This window comes from Hippichthys cyanospilos, chromosome 1, assembly GCF_059441005.1.
Source record: "Hippichthys cyanospilos isolate Australia breed blue-spotted pipefish chromosome 1, RoL_Hcya_1.0, whole genome shotgun sequence".
NCBI classification, from domain to species: Eukaryota; Metazoa; Chordata; class Actinopteri; order Syngnathiformes; family Syngnathidae; genus Hippichthys; species Hippichthys cyanospilos.
The window spans coordinates 28190285-28210977 of record NC_142369.1 but is presented as its reverse complement, the minus strand read 5'-3'; the positions used below and the strand labels follow the sequence as shown (position 1 = coordinate 28210977).

At 41.9% G+C, this 20693-nt stretch overlaps 1 protein-coding gene across 7 annotated transcripts in view; it reads right to left on the bottom strand.

Annotated features, from left to right (window-relative positions):
• Nucleotides 1-20693, bottom strand: part of pbx3b (pre-B-cell leukemia homeobox 3b) — a 65473-nt gene that overhangs the window by 4392 nt on the left and 40388 nt on the right. For 2 of the 7 annotated variants that reach the window (XM_088424054.1, XM_088424064.1), the window contains exons 3-10: nt 13750-13991; nt 11739-11929; nt 8834-8969; nt 8017-8046; nt 3411-3576; nt 2779-2856; nt 2185-2297; nt 1254-1343 (exon numbers count right to left, since the gene is read on the bottom strand). In XM_088424054.1, the coding sequence (XP_088280180.1) occupies nt 1254-1343; nt 2185-2297; nt 2779-2856; nt 3411-3576; nt 8017-8046; nt 8834-8969; nt 11739-11929; nt 13750-13991 (1046 nt within the window). The remainder of the gene's footprint in view (nt 1-1253; nt 1344-2184; nt 2298-2778; nt 2857-3410; nt 3577-8016; nt 8047-8833; nt 8970-11738; nt 11930-13749; nt 13992-20693) is intronic. The other 5 variants (XM_088424089.1, XM_088424098.1, XM_088424071.1 and 2 more) reach the window with 3 other exon arrangements.

Here is a 20693-nt window from a genome sequence, read left to right as displayed (position 1 = left end):
TGTGTATTTTGAAAAGGACTGGCCTGATTTCAATGTAATGCCATATATCAACCTGAGCCATATTTGATTTTTGAACAACAATACAGAACCTCTGTGACAATTGTTAAATAGATTTTAGGCAAATCACAAGAAGATAATCACACAAACCAACACAATGTTGCTAATGTGAATACATAGACAGATCCACGAATCCCTTTCGCTAACACTTATTCACTTAGGTTACGGGTAAGCTGGAACCTATCCAAGCCTATCAAATAGACTTTGGGCGAGAGGAGGAAGCCCATACCTTGGACTGGTTGTCAGAAAATCACACGGGGAACCTGAGAAGCATGTGTTTACAAATCCACGTGCGTCCATCAGACACATCGTTTTTTGACATCAAACTATCACTCATCGTCCATCTACTTTTTTATTCAGCAAAACATGACCACTTGAACATGAGCGTTTTTGACAACTTTGTCCGCCAGTTTTGTCTTTATCTCCTGTGCGACCTTGCTTTCTGGAATAACTTGAAAATAAAAGCCAACCAATGCCATTCGTTTCATACATTACTTGATATCTCACATTTTCTTTTGAATAATTGTCTGGTTTCCTTTACAACCAGCTGTGTTGCCAGACAGATTTCAGACAGATTGGGGCACATGCTACAGTATTGATATTTTTTCCAGTGCCCCAGTAAGAATTTCACCAATAAGAACAAATTTTCCTCAGACCGCACATGCACATACTTATATTAATTCATTGCTACTGTATTCACTCCACATAAACAATGCACACATGGCTAATTAATATGGCAATTTATTCGTGCGTAGCTGATATTACTTCCGTAAGTACGTGAGGCAGGGGCAGGTGATGAGAATCAATGCGGGAAGTTGGTAAGTTTAGCCAACAACAACCTGTTGAAAATATTATTTTGAATTGGCTTTAAGTGTAATTCCGAGATGGATATCAGAAAGTTATTGGCCTGCAGCAGGGATAAAGCAGCGAGCAATGAGGGGGGTAAATCAAGTCCTAGCTAGCAAGGCAAAATGTCGGTCTTAGGTTCATGCTAAGTTAGCTGACGTTATTCCTTGTGTCAACATTCTTATTACTTTGCTGCACGAGCTGTCGTGGGGATTTCATTAGCATGAAACATAACGCTTCTTATGGTCTGTTGGCTGAGTATCGATGATAATTTTGTGTTAATAAAAGATTTAGTTGGTTGTACATCTTTGAAGAATATGGAATATAGTGGTTTGGGACCCTGTACTCACATTTAAACTGTGTGGACTGTACATCGTGTTTCGGCCAAGAGCATCACTGTATCCTGCCGTCTGACTGATAACATGGCGCAGGGTATCCACCTGAAGAAACAGACAAGGTAGACAAGCTGTTCAACTCTGTGTGTTTCAGCAGGACAACACTCACTTTACACATGCTGAGGCAAAAAAAAAAAAAACTAACTTGGGTGAAAGGGCATCACACTTCAAAAGACAGAAAACATTCCGACTGGATTTACTAATGACACTACAACATTTTCTAATACAAAAAATAAATTGATTTGAATTGCACATAAATTTTGCATGATTACTGTTATACAAATACATTTGACTCCTCACAATAAGCACAAGTTAAAAAAAAAATCAGGAGCACTACAATTGCTTTAATTATTCATCATTCATGATATTCATTATACCTTTATCTATATACATACAGATTGTATCGCGTAGATCTACAAAGATAAATTGATATAGATTGCTGTTGTAAGTGCACAACTGTGACCACTTACAGAATGGTAGACAGCTACAACAAGCAATAACACAATGAGACAAAGGAGGATAGGACAGTAACAAAAGAGGGGAACACATTAGCAAAACAACCCAATACCAACCCAAGAGGTCAAGTCAAAGCCAAATGCATTCACCAATTGTTCACTTAGGCATGATGTCTGGAATCTTAGATATTTTGTGATAATATTCAGCCGAATCTTCCATCCAAAAACATCTCATCAGTAGACACTCTGTTTGCCGCTTGGCGGTATCAGAGAACCTCACAGAGCAAATGTGGGCTTCTCTCACGAGATATATCTTTCTGTGCGTACTCTAACGTGCTTCAGAGTGCACTGAGGAAGGCTCAGTACACAGGCAAGACAAGGACAGCTCTCTGCAACGGCAGCGAGGAACTGTCCCTGATTGTTAATCCTACCTGTGACTGTACATTGGCTCCGACTTGTGCCCCTTGGTAAGAATCCCCATTCAGACTCTGCATGCTCAAGTACATGTCCCCAGAGTTTGGGAGGTTAAAAGAACCCGAAGAACCTAGAGAGGGAAAATGTAAGTAGCTGAATAACATGAAAGGGCTATAATAGGACTGCACATTCGCACACAAGTAATGCAAGCACGCATCGCGCACAGGCACGCACCGCGAGCGCGCGCGCGTGCACGCACGCACACACAAATATGTCTGATTAAATGGAACCCAACTCAAAGAGACACATACAAATATACTGGAGAAAATGCCCATAAAGCAAGCAACTACCAGAGTGAAGGAGGAAAGCAAAAGAAGCAAATAAACAAACGGAAGGGGACAATATGCAGGAGGACTGAGGAAGGCTTTTATAGTTTTACCAACATGATGGACACAAATGAAGTGAGAATCACACGGCACAAGGGGCTCTATATGTGGTTGGTCGCTTAAGCTCCCAATTGCTCCACATCATCTACGCCTAATCTAACACTGGCGGAAGTTATCACATGGTAAATGACAAGAACAATAGAAAGCTTATGAAAAGACCAGTACCAGTAAACATGTTGGTTAAAAGAGTGTTTTTGCTCTCTGCAGAATCCAGCTGAAACTCCTCATCTTTCATCTGGAATCCTGGGTGCAAGAAAAAGGGACCACTTCATAAGCTTACCAAATCCTGATGCAGTTCATCCCAGTCCAAACCGATCACATTCATTTTACTCATCGCACTGGTCTTTTGGTAATATGTAAAATAAACATATTGCTAAAATAATCCGAATCCTCCTCGCTCCTGTTTTTACACTTATATAGCCAAATAATATGCCACATTCCACGTGACTACATACTATTACATTTTCAAACGACAGGAGGTTTGACAGAAAAGTCAAGAGAAAACAAATCCCATGGCAATATTCAGATCTTTTTTTTTTTTGTTGTTCTTTTCCAAAAATACATGTATTTTCGGTTCACGAGTCAGGAACGCTCCCTTTATGCATGAGTTTGCTTGGCACCAAGTGTCTTATAGATGGGAGACACTGTGATCCCCAAGCTGGGAGCTGAGCCTGTCACTCTCGCCTGCGTGAATGGTTCATGAGGGAGGAAGGGAGGGAGGGAGGGAGGCAGCAGGTTAAGGCCTGAGGTGTGGAGCAGGTTTATTTTTCTTTTTTTCATTATGCAGGAGTGCCTACCGGAGTTAGGTGTAGTGGGGGAGTTGGCCTGGCTGTTCTGCACCGCAGCGGCTGCAGCGTGTGCCGCATTTACAGCAGTCTTGGCGGCGTAAAGGTTGGCCTCCTCCTGAAACTTGCCAATATTTTTCTTGTAGCGGATTCGTTTGTTGCCGAACCAGTTGGATACCTGCGTGAAAGAACACAGAGGGGAGGAGCAGAGGAGTCAGACGTCAAGCAGCCAGAGCAGCGTGCACTGAGCAGTGTGACTGTTTCAAGATGTCATGTTTGGGTCCATCAAGTACCCAATTCCCAGCCCCTCCAGCAATGTCCACTGGGTACACAAGCTAATTAAGCCATAATAAGGAGCCACTTGTGTCTTCACATGGATGGGAGCCTGACATACTCGCAGCTCTGTCTCCTGACAAAACCCAAACACGAGGGACGCCTGCTGCTTCGACATGTCCGTTATTGCGTGGCTGGCTGTTAAGGATATACCCCCGCCCCTCAGTGATATGCGCAGACAAGTGAGTGATGCGATAAAAAAGAAAAAAAAGAGGAAATAAAAATGAATGAATGACAACGGAAACAACAAATGCATATATTTTGCAATTTAAAGGTTACATACTACAATTGTTTCCCATCAAAAATGTAACGGAGGAAAGAACCTTTGGATGAAAGTGAACTACTTTTTGAAGACCAAGAAGACATCCTTGTCCAGGTAAATTCAGGCCCCTTTCCTGCATCTTTCGTAACGGGCATATACATTCACATTTGACTGCCCTTTACTAGAATCTTTTTTCCAAATAAAGCTTGCATAGCAGCCAGAAAATATGATCACTTTGCTATGCAATCATTTGAAAAACTCTTGTCTGTATGGGAGTATTTCGGAAACAGAATTTACTATATAGAAGAACATTTAGTAAACAGTGGCCATTAAATTCTGCCATTCCACGTTGAGAGTCAGTGTTGAAATTATTAAATAAAAAATGGATCATTTAGAGTTTAGAGCAGTCTACAGAAACGAGATCCCGTGTTTAGGCGAAAGGACAAGCTTGAAAGCAGTAGCGGTGTGCCAAATAATCGACTCACGTAGACATCGGGATTCTCAGTTACTACGATTTACATCGATTTAAAACATCACTAAATCGATACAGGTGGAAGGAAATCAATAATCTTCCTGTCGGCTTTCGTACTACGTTGGAGGGGCGTTGTGCCATAACATCACCACTGCGAGTCAAGCCTGCTCAGCAGCGCGCACAAAAAAAAAAACAACAACTCGGCTGCTAACGAATGGAGTTTGACTGTCTTGGATCTGCTGATTGTGTAAGCATTTCCCTATCGCGGGTTGAAAGTGTGAAATATTTCTGCCAACTTCCAACTAAGTAGAATCCGTTTCATAGATCAGCAACGACACCACAGCTATCCTCGCTTTCTCGCGCATGCTTGTGAATTAATTGAGCTAACCAGGAACAAATATTCATACAGAACAGAAAGCAAATGGTCTTTAATCAACACGACACAAAACTTCAACATGTCCACAAAACAAATAAAACAAAATGAGATAAAATCCAAAACAATGAATGCAAACTCCAAATTGATTTACAAACACATATTACTTACATTCGTGTAAATGAATGAACATACTGTACTAAATAATGTTACAATTGTGACTGATATGCTGAGAGCTGAACAAACTGGAACAGGTTCCACGCTTTGCCCATACAATTTAGCGGCTCCGTTTTTTGTCATAAATGTACTGAGAAATATTGATATTTTTCATTTGGGCAACAGTTTTTCATATAATATTTTGGGACTGCAATTTTCTGTGAAATAACTATGTATCACGTTCTACCCTTTTTTTTTTTTAAGTTTATTTTATACAATGAAAGCTATCCAATGTATAGCTAGCTTTAAAGAGCGGCAGTTGTCCACATGCTATTTTTGAGGAAAAGGCATTTTCCTTAAAAAGACAGTCTCTCTTTCTTATTCTGTCTGAAGACTGAAGTAGTATAATGAATCTTTGTGCATCAACAGATTGAAGCAGAACTCGTTTTTAATTGAATCGAATCATTTCAAATCAGTAATCATTTTGAATCTGAGACCACAAAATCAAAATCACATCAAATGGATAGTAAGCAGAGTAGTTTGAAATGCAAATTTCACTGAAGTGAAACTTCTAACATTAGTGAGACCCTCAAACGTTCTATGAATCTTCTGAGTAGATTCTGGCTCTGTGATAAGAGCAGAATAATGATGAGATGATGCATGCTTTTAATGGTTCTATAAATTAGAGTGTCTCATTGCTGTGCTGCTTCCCCCCCCCCACCCCCACCCCCACCCCCACCCCCCACCCCACTCCATCTATGCAAGCTCACTGGCCTTGCAGCCCACCACTGGACCAGCCAAAGAGCAGCTGCCCCTAATGACGCTTTATTTAATTTCCACCCATGTGCTTAAATTTTAATATCCCCAGCAGCCAGCCAATGTTGTGGCATAAAAAGTGACTGGATTTGCAGGACAACAGATCATTTCTATCCTGCACGTCTCTGTGCTCTAAATCTTTAATATCTAAGCAATTAAAATTAATGACCATTCAGGCGAGACCCACTGTCGGCGGCAGGGTTTCCTTGACATCAATTGTTTGATGGCTTTACCTAGAGGTTAAACTAACAAGCAAGGTTTAATTGGAAGCAATGAAAGCCCTGGCTATCATCCTTTTTACTTAACCTGCTTATAGTGGCTTGGAATGATGTAATCTTCACCCTTTTTTTCCCCCCAAAACAGCTCAGAAAATGGAAATTACACATTTTACAGACATAATTCTCTTCGCGCATATATTTTTTTAAATGCATAGTTTTAAGTAGAGAACGTCTTAATCATGAAGTGTGACCTTGAGCTCCTTTAATCTTTGCCACTCTTAAACAACCATGGCGGCTATGGGAGCAAATCTTTCAGTTTGCCAGTCAGAGGAGCGCATAAAGTGTTTATAGTTCAAGTATATTCCATTTCTGCATTGTGCCTGTCCTTCCTGATAACAAGTAATATTGGTCCGCCACCATTTACGGTATATGAGCGTTCGAGGCACATAGAGAGGCAAAGCCTTAAATGTCACATTTTTCTTCTCTTCGCCCACTGAACACCGGCTTTAGTGGTTCTCCGGGTCAGCCTACTATCGAGCAATGCGAGGTGTGGATCACCACCTAATCTATACAACTAATTCGCTTCCATTTCGGAGAAGGCCACGCATCCAGCCGACTGCTAAGCGAGGGCACAGCCAGGGTGTTAGAATACCTGACATCAGCAGCCTTGAAGCCAGCGATCGTGTAATGAGCGTGTGGACTGTTTGCAAGAACACAATAGAGTTGCTCCACAGTTTGAGAGGCCGGAAAGCCGTTATATTCTAATTGAATCAATAATCCTCACTGATCAATGGATATACATGGTCTGTCTGGGACTACAGTTTGGACAACCTTGAATGTCCGATACAAATGGAACATTTTTTTTCGCGTGACGCAACCAGTCGGGCAGGACCCATAAATAAGGAATAAGTACAAATGTTTGATCCAGTGCACCGGGTGAGGCTCAGCAGGAAAAAGGAAAATTACAGTTAATTTTCAACTTTCAAGCTATAATAGGGCACCGGGGAAGCCAGGGCTCCTAAACATACATGCGCTGAGCTGAGTAAAATATGAACCAATTCAAAGTCAACCTTGCTAACAATAATGCGGCGTGTTTCATCAGCAGTGATGTATTGAGCAGAGCTTCCGACTGATATTGGCATACCGCTCACGATGGATGGTTTTTACTTGATGAACTGTTTGAATAATCAACAAAGCCCACAAGAAGAATTCGGGATTTTGACAAATTACTTAACTAAGCCCACCAAATAGCCACCGCGATTGGATTGTGAGTGTGTAAAGTGGTGGCGCTGTGAAGGATAACACACTTAGGGTGCACGAGGCATTAGGGTGAGCCTCACATTCTGCTGTTCACTTTAAATGAGCTAAAGCATTAAGAATAAGTCAATAGCAATGTCTGCTGTGGCCTCTGTTTGTCGAGGAGTGCGCCACTAATGGGGCCTGGGATGAGTTCAAGTGAATTTTTAAAGGCACTCTAATTCTTGCAAGGACTGATTTGTTCTCGTGGGGACCGGTACAGTGGCCTGCTTAGCAAGGCGCTCGGAAAACTAAGCTAAGTTCCTGCGGTGCCAATTTTTTTAAGTGTTGTAGCGTGACTGTGCCAGGGGGTTCATTGAACAAAAGGTGGATATTCAGAACACCAGACATCCTGTTGATGCCCAACAACAAACAAACAATAGAAAATGCAAAATAGCATGTGACACATACTGTAGTTTGTACACACAAAATATGATGAAAAAAATAGTGTGCTTGTAAAACATGAGCTGACCAATATAGTCAATGGAACTGTGCAATTGACTCAAGGTGGGATGTGAATTGTACTATTTTAATAATGTTCAGTATGTTCCATCATATTCTTTGAATAACATTAGCAATGATCTAGTTGTGTGAGAGGGAGGGGGTCTGTGCAGTGAAGTGGCTATTACATACATAAACAAAAGAGGTAACAAATAAATGAAAACAGTGGATCAGGAGAAGTTATGACATACCTGAGATACTGTGATGGTGCTTCCCACCCCCTGAAGGCAAAAAAGAATGGGCTTTTACAGTATCTGACTCTTCATGACTACACTCAATAAACCCCTTAACACTCCCCTCCCCACACAGAACAAAACACTGCAGATGAATCGTTATGTTATAGATTAATGTCTCTCTGATATTGTGCCTCGTGAGGACGAGCATAGAACAAAAGAACATGCTTGCGTTAAGCGTGTACATACTGGTCAGCGGGAAATAAAGGGGGTGTGCACGGTAAAAATTTAGATGGGGCGAGGGGGGTTAGGTGTGAGCCATATCGCCTTCAGGTTTACAGCCGAAAAGGAGGCTGTGCTATGAAGCCCTTAAGTCACATTTTGTAAACTATAAAGGATGGCGGCATTTGGGGAGGCTTTCAAATATGATCTTATAGCCATTATGAGCACAGCATTGAGAATCTTATTTTTCCCCCAAAAGTGATGATTCCTTCCCGGTTTACGACCTAAGTGAGTGACGGGCAGGAAAGAGCGCATGTGGAGGATGGGAATGAGTGCGGAGGGGGAGTTGGGGGGAGGTGTTGGCAGGGGAAAAGGCGTCGGGGTGGTAAAGGAAGGACAGCATAGTGCTTTGATTGAGGCCAAGATGATGGTCCTCGCCTCCCTGTGGCCCTGCTCAGACCGCCTTGACTGAAGCATCATTAGGCAGTCACAATGTCAAGGTTAGCTGAGGATGCTGTGTCTTGGTGGTCTAACCCATGGTAAGGGTCCCTCTAGGCTTCTCCCTACAACCCCCTGATTAGCCAGCAGCTACTGTTAGATGTGCGCTACCCACCTGGGAAACTGTGATGCTGCACTTCTTGGCCAGCTCCTCTTTCGCCTCCTCGCTCGGGTAAGGGTTGCTGAGGTGTGAGTAGAAGTACTCGTTCAAAATTTCTGTCGCCTGCTTGCTGAAGTTTCTCCTTTTCCGCCTGAGTGGGGGGCAAAACGAGAGAAGGGAAGAGCGAGCCTATTAGTGTGTCCAGCGTGAACCCATTCATTTGGATCAGACAAATTGTGCAATCAATCTCGCGCATAAATGATGAAAATGATGAAGAATGGGCTCTAAGGGACATCAGGTGCAGAATACTGTACTGCGTCCCGCTGCAAGTCTCGTCGAGACAAAGCGGACTGGCTTCCACGCTGACAAGCGGACACACAAACAAATGCACACACAACTTCAGAACACATAAAATGTTTAATTTGGTCTGTTGGTCTCCAATTTCTAGTCCAAGCGTGTAATATGCAGAGTTTAGCGCCGTGGATGGGTGGGCTTCGTGATGGAGCGCAAAGCCCAGTCGGAGTGCATCTCGGTACATTATAGAAATCACGGCATGCACAGTTGAGCATTGTTCCTTAAGTGCCACAGCCCCAGGGAACTCCAGCAGAAACAAGCAAACTCTTAACTAGATCTGGGTCCGCTTCCCTCCCAAGGGCACTACTTATCACATTCTTGAGCATTTGCTTATTTGGTGCCGTGTTTACTGCGGCTAGCGCAGGCAGCGGGCAGCAAATGTGCTTCCGCTTGGCTTGCTTGGCCTAAACTTGTGTTGAGCCTTGCAAAATTGCACATTTCCACAATCAACATTTGCTTTACGCATGACCTGGGCCTCAATTTACATTGTACTCAGGTGGGTGGGGTTAACTGTCCGGAAAACTCATCATTTATGGAACACGAATATTATTGAAATTATGCATCTCTGCTATTACAGTCTGTTTTGAGCAGTATGTTCAAAATGAATTTGAATGAATGTAAGGCAAAGAAATGAGCAGGACCCAATTTGAAAACTTCCAAAATAATATGCAATATTTTGGTCAAGGTTTGTGTATGTTTCGATGTTTGGGGCTTGTGTCAAAGCTGAAAAAAAATAGCCGCAATGTTGAGATTTGCTGGAAGTTAAAGCCCTTACCCCACGGAGAGGCAAACGTTTGCGAAGGTAGTAAATGTTGATTTCTCGTCATGAGTCATTCAAGGTCACAAATGTTCACTCCGCATTCCGGACCACTAGACATTCCCCAGACCACTAGACATTCCCCAGACGTCCTCTTAGCATAGATGTCAAACCAATCCTCGAGCGCCGATATCCTTATCTCTCAAACACACCTGATTCAAATGATTAGGATCATTTTCAAGCTCCTGTAGAGCTTGCTGATGAGATCATCAATAGAATCAAGTGTCTTGGGGAGGAAAAACTGGAAAACATGCAGGATACAGGACTTCGAGGACCGGAGTTTGACACCTGTGCCTTAGGCGACCAACAAGTTTATCGATTTTTTTTTTCGTCACAAGGAAATGTCATGTTGCTTGTTTGAAATGTTTTTGTTTAGATTCTAGTTTGCTCGCTATATATATATATATACATATATATATATATATATATATATATATATATATATATATATATATATATATATATATATATATATATATATATATATATATTTTTTTTTTTTTTTTTAAATGTGATAAATGTGTGTGTGTGTATTGTATAATGTGGAGTACTTGTTTGCCATACAATGGTAACGGTCGCACAACAGTGAGTGCAACACAGTGATCTGCGTCCTACAAAATTGGCAGTGATCCACATGCGCAGAGTACTTTAAAAAACTGCAAGATAGTCTCCATTACAGAAGATGTCCGTTTGGCCAGAAAAAATAGTCTACACCAATCCTTACATCTATAAACTAACGTTATTTGCTGCTGAAACTTATAAAAACTTCCATCAGCAAGCATTAAGGATGTTTAATTTGAAGAAAAATAATAATGAGGAGGAGAAAAAGATGAAAAAGTCAAAGAAAATCGCAAAACAGTGTCTACACACATTGTTGATGTATGAAATATGTAGTTTGGGGGAATATCAGCTGATTATGTGCAAGGGGGGTGTAAGTGGTGTTGTCAATGTAAACAGTATTTTGGTGTCATAAATTGTACAGGTTTTAAGTGTTTATACATTATTTTTGCCTTCTTTTTGCGTTGTCTATTATTCTTTCATTGTTCACCTTTTTTTTGGTAAGAATTTGTCATCGTAAATACTGGAAAAAACGATGCTGAAGAGATCCACCACAAATTCCAAACCTGCCAAGTCATCTTGCTTTGTTGCATTTCGGTCCTCAACCCCCTCGCCTAAACCCTGTCAGGGAATTTTCTTTGAAATGTTCTTGCAAAACAAAAAACAAACTGGTGTCACACATTTGGAGAAGGTCTACTGTGGCTATTGTTTGCAACCTCAAATGACCTAATGACCGCTAGATGCAAGGAAACATTCCTTGCAACAAGAAAAAACAAAACAAAACATTAAAAGCATTGCCAAATATCTGTGTAACGTCTGGTGAACGGTCATGACCTTGAACAAGCTCTGATGAACACTGACAAGAAGTCAGCATTCGATACCTTCGCAGACACTCGCAAAAACGTTCACCACTCAGTGTAATTCCGGTTTAATCAACTGAATCAACCAAAACACATTCTCAGGCCAGACTGTCCTTAACTATCCTTAAAAGTGTGCAGTTTCCAGTTTTGTAACCACAGAGAGCATGATGCATATTTTTTTTTTTCCTTAGCAGTCGTTCACTTAAAATGTAAGAATGGTTTTTCGCCTATTGTTTTAATGGGAAAACAACTAAATTGAAGAGCTGCGGAACAAAGTTTGGGTTATATGGGTCAAAGCAAAGCAGGAAACTTGTGAAGAGCACGCACTGACCTGGCATCAAGGAATCTGGAGCGCAGGATCATGACAGCCTCACAGGTGCTCTGTTTCAGTTGCATTTGGATGGAGCTGAACTTACGGTGGATGATTCCCACCATGCGCTCAATCTCTTTGGGCGAGATGGGCCGCGTACGAGACTGTTCCCGCAGCAGGTTCATCACATGGGTAGTGAATTCGTTACACGCCTGTCGAGTAGCAATAGGGACAAAAAAGCTAGTGAGTTTTGTAAATGTCTCGCTTCCAGCCTCTATAGAAGTCCAAAAAGTCCTTTGGTTGTTTCTCTACGATTGTAAACATTTTTCACATGGGGAATGAGCTCATTAGGCGCAAGGTTGTCTTGTAAAAAGCTCCAAGTGAGCACAGCGTTTATACTGTATAATACGTTGACATCATAGGTGAATTCATGTATGAATATAAATGCCAATTTGCAATTTGGCTTTGGCCTAATGCAGAGTGAATTTAACAGCTTTCCGTTAAATCAGTAATTCATACATGATTAATTAGAATAACCCATTCATGTAGTGTGCAGTTTAGCTCATTACTCTGAGTAAAATTCGTTAAGTATTTACATTTAGATAATTAAAAGCTGGAAATACCGCTAAGAGAGATGCATTCACTGCCTGCAAAGTGGTGCATGCCCCTGTAAGCCCACCTCCACTCACTAAGAGTACATTAAGTCTAATTTAACTCTTTGGCTAGATGAAGCATTACTGCTACATCTTTTTTTTTTTTTTTTTAAATCATAATGTCTCTGTGTTTAATGGAAAGATCAAAGCGGCAGGTGAGGTAATCATACTTTTACTGGACAAAGTTCACTTACAGTTACATCTGCAGTCATACATTTTCTCTTCCTTGAAAAAGCCTCTTGAGCCTATTACTTGCTAATTAATTTTGCAATGCTTTTAAGAATCTATAGCATTCAGATGGCCAATATTTCACTAACAAGCCCTTTTTTTTTGCTTAGGAAAATGAAACTGGCAGACATTTACAATGATATCACTCTGTTTAATTGCTAACTACTATTTACCCTGGGACGACACTTTTCACATTCCTGTAATCTGTACATGCTGCCATGTTCTTTGAGTGGCATCATTGACAGATCCAGAAACCAGTTGACTGGCTACATTGCTACGTGTGGACAAAGGGAATGTAAACCTATTATTTTGATCAATCCATTGCATGTTTTTTTTCTGTTTCTTTTTGGCTCTGGTCCACAATTACATCAAAACTGAGATGGATAAATGCATTAGCGATAAAGAAAATTCATGCAAAGAATGAAAACAAGTCTTTTCTCCTCAAACTCTGGCAAAAAGCTTTTGTCTGAATCATTGAAACGAATGCTGAAAATCTTGCTTAATCCTTTTTTTTTCATGAATTCTTTAAATTTGACAAAAATATCACGGTTCTTGATGAAGCAAGCAAGTACATCAACAATGTGCATTGGTCGTTGTGTTGCTGACGTTAGCAGGTTGATGTGGAGTGGCCATTACATTACTGGGGGGGAAGAAAAAAAAACCGCCATTTGAAAACAAAGCCCATAGACATGTTTAATCCCATAAATATTGAACACCAATGTTCACAGCATTAGATAGGACTTTTAAGGTATTATGGTGTGAGGCAACTGTGAGACAACAGAATCTAATTTTGTGTCAACATCTAGTTCAAGAGTAGTTGGGAATTGACCATGGTAGTGCTTCAAGCTGGAAGAGAATCATCTTGCTTTGAGCTTACTTGTCCAGAAAAGGGCCTCAGAAAGTTTCTGCCAAATGAGGAAGCAGATTTTGATTGTTTAATATTTGAAATCTGTTGTTCGTATATTCTTTTTTAATGATTGGAAAATGGATTCTAATGTGAAATATGTTTCCGCCAAACGTAGAGTACAACGTACAACTTAGGTTGCTATCGTTAGAAAAAGCATTGCTTCTGAAAGAAAAACAATAAACAAAAGACCATCATTTTGATGGTAGGGAGATCTTGACCTTGAGAAAACAAAGACCATCCTTACCTGTTCATATTTCTCCAACTCCGTGTGATAGATCTGTCTGATCTGGGTCAGCTTGGCTCTGTAGTCTGAATGTTCAATAGAATTGTCAGCTGCCCCGCCCGAGGCAGCGGCTGCAGCTGCGGCGGCTGCTGATCCGCCACCCTTTTCTGGTCCCGCCACGCCCTCCGCCAGCAGCATGTTGTCTAAACGCATGAGCTGGGGGTCTGGCGGGTCCTCCTCCTGGGCACCCCGGATGCTGAGACCTGCACACAGACAAGGGAGAGAGGGACTCGGATGAAGCTAGGCCATGACATACAAAAACAGACACTTATTTAGGTACCCTACTGAGAGTGCCTCTTTAGGTACAAATAATCCAACCATAGTATGTGAAACACATCTGCTTTTTATGAAACTGGATTGATATTAAACATGTTGTTGTTGTTGTTGTTTTTGTTTTTTGTTTTTTAATAAGTTCTGTATTGATGGTAGCAGGTGTACCTAATATTGTGAGGAAAATAGTGACCATCTTGCAAACTTGTCCTCACGAAGGTTGCGGGCGTGCTTTTGCCCAGCATGTCTTGGGCATGAGGTGACATATGCCTATAGGTTGCCAGCCAATCACAGTGCACAATCATACTTAGAGTTGCACTTTTAAACATTTAGAGTGGTCAATAAACCTAACGTGCATGCGTTTGGATTGCAGGAGGGAACCGGAGTACAGAGAAAAAAAACACAGGCACGGGGAAAAAATCCAGACTCCACACAGTAGAGCCAGCACTGTGAGACTGCTGTGCTAAACAGTTGTCCACCATGCCTCCCCTATTATTTATTTTCATTATTTTAAAATTTCTTGAATTGCAGATGAATACTTTACACTATGAAGACAGTATTATTTGACAGTATTTATGTACATTATATTTGCATTAGGCTCTGAATAAACCTGGCACAGGTGTTGGGAAAAATTTAAAGTATTATTACGTCGACATAGTCTGCCCCAATATAACGTTTACCTTGCAGGTATGTAGTCAGCACTTTCTGGGAACGCGCTGTGTTGCTGTCGCCCATGTCTAAGTCTGTGCTTTTATTTACACACGGCAGCGCACACTGTGTACGGTGAGGTTGACATGACAGCAACATCCAGAAAGTGACAAATGCTCAATTGTGAAGTGGCACTCCTACTTTGTGAAGAGATTCTAAACAGAAAACTATATCTCCAGTGTCTCAATTTTGACACAATGGATGTTTGAAACTGTGCAATATACCTACTCGCTTTTCTACTTTTTCTTTGTTGGCTACTAACCTCTGAATTTTGTGTTATTTGTTTAGTAGGACAATGAGAGCCGGAGTCATTTTATGTGAAGTGTTTGTTCATTAATTCTGGTCATGCAATCAGACCCTGCTGTTCACTGTCTCACCAATCTGTCGGTAAGTTGTAATCACCCAGTAGATAGCATTCACGCACACCTGGACACACTGGCAAAGCAGCTTTGATGCCAGGCTTTTTAGTATAAAAACAAAACAGCACAATGGCTCAGCATAACAACACTTCAGTGTCTGGTAAGTGCAAGGAGTAGCTACTCGGACATTTGATTGCCAGAGTTGTTTCATTTCAATAATCCCTCTCACAATTCAGGGATTTTAAACAGCTCACTACAGCTACATTAAGATACGATTGGCCTCTAGATTCCAAATAAGAAGATTAATTATGTCAGCTAGCAGTCATGCAATGAGAGATGACTTGACTGACTTGCTGCCTGACCCTGTGAATCACTCACAGGAGTGAACACTAAAAAGAACTCTTGAGTTGTAAATTTGCTCTTTTCAATAACCAAATAAACAACCAAAATCAAAAAAGACACAGACACACACACACACGCACACTATCTGTATCCACTCCACTGATGGTTCCACGTTTTGTTGAGCTGCAATGTCAGTGAAAAACAAATTTGCCTCTATTTATGGATTGCCTGGCTTTGACTCTTTGAGGTGTAATGGTGTGAAAGGAGTGGATGAATGTGGCTATTTGTGTTGGAGACATTGAGATGCTGGACAAGGCTCCATCAGGCTCGCACAGCCAACCCAACCATGTGGACAATATGCCGCTTGCTCCACTAACCCTCGTCCACCATCGTATAGCATCTGCACAACTCTCACACCCAAAGCTCTCATTGTGGGGGAACCGTTCCAGATTATGCACACACAAAAATGGCACACGATTCAAACGTTGATCTATTTCAGCATGCTCTAATAGCTGGTGGTATGTCTGCCTCTGTGGTTCATATTTTCCTAATTTGGTATTTACTCACTCTCGGATTCAAGTGAAGCGCCCAGGCTCTAAATTTCCTCAGTGTTGCGGGCGGCTGTAGGTAGCTAGTCACGTTTTTCATGTCAGGTATATTAAATATAACTCTGGGACGTGGTGTACATTTCCACAGCAAACGCAATTGTCACTTTTACTCTGTTCACGCAGTGTCCAGGGGAAATGCAGCCTAGGGAATTTACAGAGCTTTTCAACTTAATAGGCATAAATCACTGGTTTCATTCAAACTAAATAATCACACACCATAAAGAGCTACTTGTCTTTCACCATATACCATATTAGCACAAAGTCCATGAGTGCAATAACTTGGCAATTCGCAGTAAAGCAAAACAGAGCGCGACATTAGTAAGTGACATGTAATCCTGTTAGTCCGCTGACATGCGGAGCGGCCGTGACATTTTTATCATACGTGTCCATTTCTATTTGAGAAATCAGCAGGATAAAAATGATTACTCTGCTAGCCCGTGAAGCCGACGGCCCCGCAGGAGTCCACCGAGGTGTATTTGAGCCACAATCAGCTGCGGCAGGTCATTCATAACACACACGTTTCAAAGGCTGATGTTTCTTCTATTCAAGTCAAGAAGATTAGAAAAAAATATGGGGGGGGGGGGGGGTAAAATGAACAAATAACAACAGCGCAATGTGTCTCTGTCTCTGCATCTTTGTTGGGGAGGCTTAAGTTTGCAGAATCACTGTCTCAACTCAGTATCATCACCCGACTCTCTCCAAATAGACTCCAGCCAGATAATATCTTTAATTTGCTGTGTGGTTGACAAATCTCTATAGTAACTTGCAAAGCCATAGTCACATTTTGAAATGCTGCTTGCCTGCACAAATCTTTATCCCATTTTCTTTTTTTTTTTGGTGTGACGATATGGGTATTAAAACAAGTTTGGGCACCCGGGTTAATCCACCTCCACAGTCAAAGTGGGATTTATCTCAGTGCGAGGGAACGTACATGAGCCGTGTCACCTTGGTGCACATCTTTTACCATCGCAACTTGAGAAATGAAAAATCCATTCTGGTTACTTCACATAACTCCAGTGACTCTGGCTCTTTTAACTACCAAAACTCATTAAAGGATGTAAAAGTAGAAAAAAAAAGCCTAAATCAACCTCATTTGTCATTCAAACAATAAAGGTGATGTATTTCCTCTTTGCGGATAAGGCAAAAGGACAAACTACAACGTATGATAATCCATCTCGATCAGCTAGGGGTGGTCGCTTTTGTATTTACAGGTTCCCCAGTTTGCTACATGTTACTAATGCCTTTGCTGGACAAAGACAATGTAGCTTTTAATCCCAGATAACAAATTTTGCTTTGCGCCTGTTGTCTCGTCCATCACTCCCTGCTTGAATCCCTGACAGTGATCCAAGGGTTGCCTCAGGCCGCTTTCCTTTCCTCCCACTTCCTCTTCCCTCGCGCCGTCCGTTATTCTGTGGGTTTAGATGACCTTTGGCCCGCTGCTTGTTTACTCTCATCACTGAAGTGCGAGCAGGAGAGCCATAAAGGCAGAGCCCTGCTGGGTTAATGTGGCCTGCTCAGGAGGGAAGGGGCAGCGCCGGGGTCCTCCACCTCATTCTGCTGCAATGACTGCACCGTCAAACACCGGACAACATATGAGAAGATATACTGCCGCATGCAGATATAATCCCCATTTGTAAATTCACGATACTCCGGAAATCTTGCGGATATTTTTGCAACAGACCGGCTTCGCCCATGTGTTGCAGTTTGACGTGACCGTGTCCACTACAGGACATACTGCTCATTACAAGTAACCCTGACCTCCCGCTGCTCCGCTCCCAGCCTGCGACTTCAGTGCACGGCTCCAGCCTCGTATCGACACCCTGTTCATCTAATTGCATTGATCCATAAAGGTCTCCCAAAGCTAACTAATCGAAACAGAATTTATTTTCTGTCAATATTTGCAAAGGTCATCTCTCTTAAAGGTGTGCAGTAGACATTGTGAGCCGGGAGGCGTCTGTGTGGAGGAGGAGGAAGAAGGGGGAAGCTGTGGCATCTAGTCTGTAACTGGTTCTCGGCCAAGGTGAGCTTTAACTCTAGGTTGGCAGTCAGGATCCAAGGCTTCTAATCCACCGTGTTATTAAAACTCGCTGCCAAAGCGACACACTAGAGAATACAGAGGGCTTAGAGTATTTATTTCACAAAGGGGCCAGTGTCACCGCTGCCGTGCTCCACGTCTCCTTTGACTTCACATCATCTTCTTTGTCGAGACGCCTGGATCAGTGACTTTCAGCTCCAGAAACTGGGAGCGGGATCAAATTACCAGTGCAAATCTTTTGTTCTGACAAATGAAACAAAAGGATCCACTTTCACTGATGTTCTGAAAAGGTTTAAAAAAAAAAAAAAAATCCTTGGCCTACATCTGCATGGCACAAAGAAACTCAGAGACTGCCTGCGGGCTCTCTATTGCATGTACAGTAATTAACATTCCATTAACACATTAATACACATTAACTATTCCCAATGTTAATGACAGAGTAATTACCATACCTGATACCACACTGTAGCAACTTTGTGTGTCACTGTCTCGGGTGAGTGAGTCAAAAATGATTTTTTAAACTGCTCATACAGCCATTGCCTTCACCAATAAATAGTATGTTATTTTTTATTTAAAAGTCATGGGGCAGCTGGGGGTAATGAGTATGGCATTTATATTGTCAGCATTATATTCTCTGACTTTGCTGAGCTTTCATAACCTTTCTAGAAGATGTTGTGACATTTTTTTTCTGATCCGCCTCATCCCAAAGGTGCTTGATAGGGTTGTGGTCAGGGCTCTTAAGTGTTCCTGTACCTGGCAACGGTCAAACACGGCGAAGAAAGCTCCCAAAATAAAGATACTTGTGAAACCAAGTGGCCTTGCCCAACTCCAGATGAACTTAAAACGGATTGAGAGTTCACAATACACAACATAAGAACAGTGTTTAAAAATCGATGGCTATACTTTGCAAGCCGGGTGGTTCTAGACTCACACGATTCAAGGAAGAACACAAGCTAAACAGGGGAATCCCTGTCGAGAATGATGATGTATTTCCCACCCCAGTGAGTGATAAGCTAATCAGCTGTGCTGACAGTAAAATGTTAGAGCCGCTCGGTGCCAGAGCTGGGTCAAGACTTCCCCTATCAGACACCCACGGTACACAGAAAACAGGCAGTTGTTGGGCTAGGCTTGGATGATGAGTGACAAAAAGTGATCATAAAAGACGATCTCTGTCAGGTCAGGTAGCCTTGATGATAATTTCCCCCTTTCACCACCCAGTAAATGTCTGCGAGAATGGCGGCAGGGTGGTGTAATGTGCCACTCATGACTTCCCAGTAAGACGTGGGGAGTCGGGGTGGGCACAGCATGGGGAACAACACGCCATACGAATGTCTTGAAGACATTTTGCCAGGCGCACCAAAATTAATCACTGTCCTGCAGTGGCACTGACATTTGTGTGAAGTGACACCCTACATGACGAACTAGGATTCGAGGATGGGGGTGGAGGGCTGCCGAAACAAGAGCCACTGTCACTCCCTGTCATCACAAGTACACGTGTGTGCCTTGTGTTTGTATTTGGACATGTGAGTGGCTGCTTTGTTTCCAGCTCTCGAAGACTACACGTGGGCAAACAGCCAAGTGGTACAGTGATGGCTGACCACGCTCAGCGGTTGGTGAGTCCGGCCAAGTAAGTGGACAGGACCTTTGCTACAGATCACAAAACAGACTGACTCACCAGGAACACAGCACAGGGCCTCAACATAGAGCTCAGATGCTTGACAATGTCTGTATGTCACACGAATGGGCTGCGGTCACAAAGATTCTTGTATAGTCGCACTGAGCATCAAGGATAATGTACTCAAATGGCAAGACCACAAACAGTTTTGTTGTGTTTATTCTCAAGAGTTAAGATCACAGTGGTCAGATATCTTGTATGATCTTGTATTACATCGATCTTATGGGGTATGTACTATTTGCGAGCTTTTAAATCACTTTCCTTGATATTGTATATATAATGTATTGATAGTCTTGAGATGCTTTTCTCAATATTCTGCAAAGGTGGACTGATTTATTATTCAGACCCCAAGCAAATAATGCAAATGTGGCACTGAAAGCCACTTATGAAATACCCCTAGGCAACTAATCAGTCCTTCTCTCATTCCAGCCTTTCTGTAGCCTCCTAATTAGAGGATGGAGATTGCATGAAACCAGGTCACACAGCAGGTCTTGTACACACAGATAACAGATTTACAAATGAAAAAAAAAAAAAAAAAAAACCTTGTCCCAGACAGTAAGCCAAGCATCATGTTTCCAAAGCTAGAGGTGAAAAAAGGTAATTAATCTTTTTTTCTTTTTTTAATTACCGAAGATAAACTGCACAAAGCATTTTGTGAGTCGTCTATATTTTGTTTCGCAGGCATACACATGTTGGCATGTGTACGTGCGAAGGCTACATTGATGCATAAACAAAGCAACGGCATTGGTAACATACAGCTAAACACGATCCACTGCCAGAGAGATTATTCTTTGCAGCGGCATTCCTACAAGAGAGTTGACAGTCCATCATTTAGATTTTGCAGTGTATTCACGAAAAGGCTGCATTGCCTGAAGCAGAAGGAGCTGCTCTTTCCCCCAGTGTCTTTT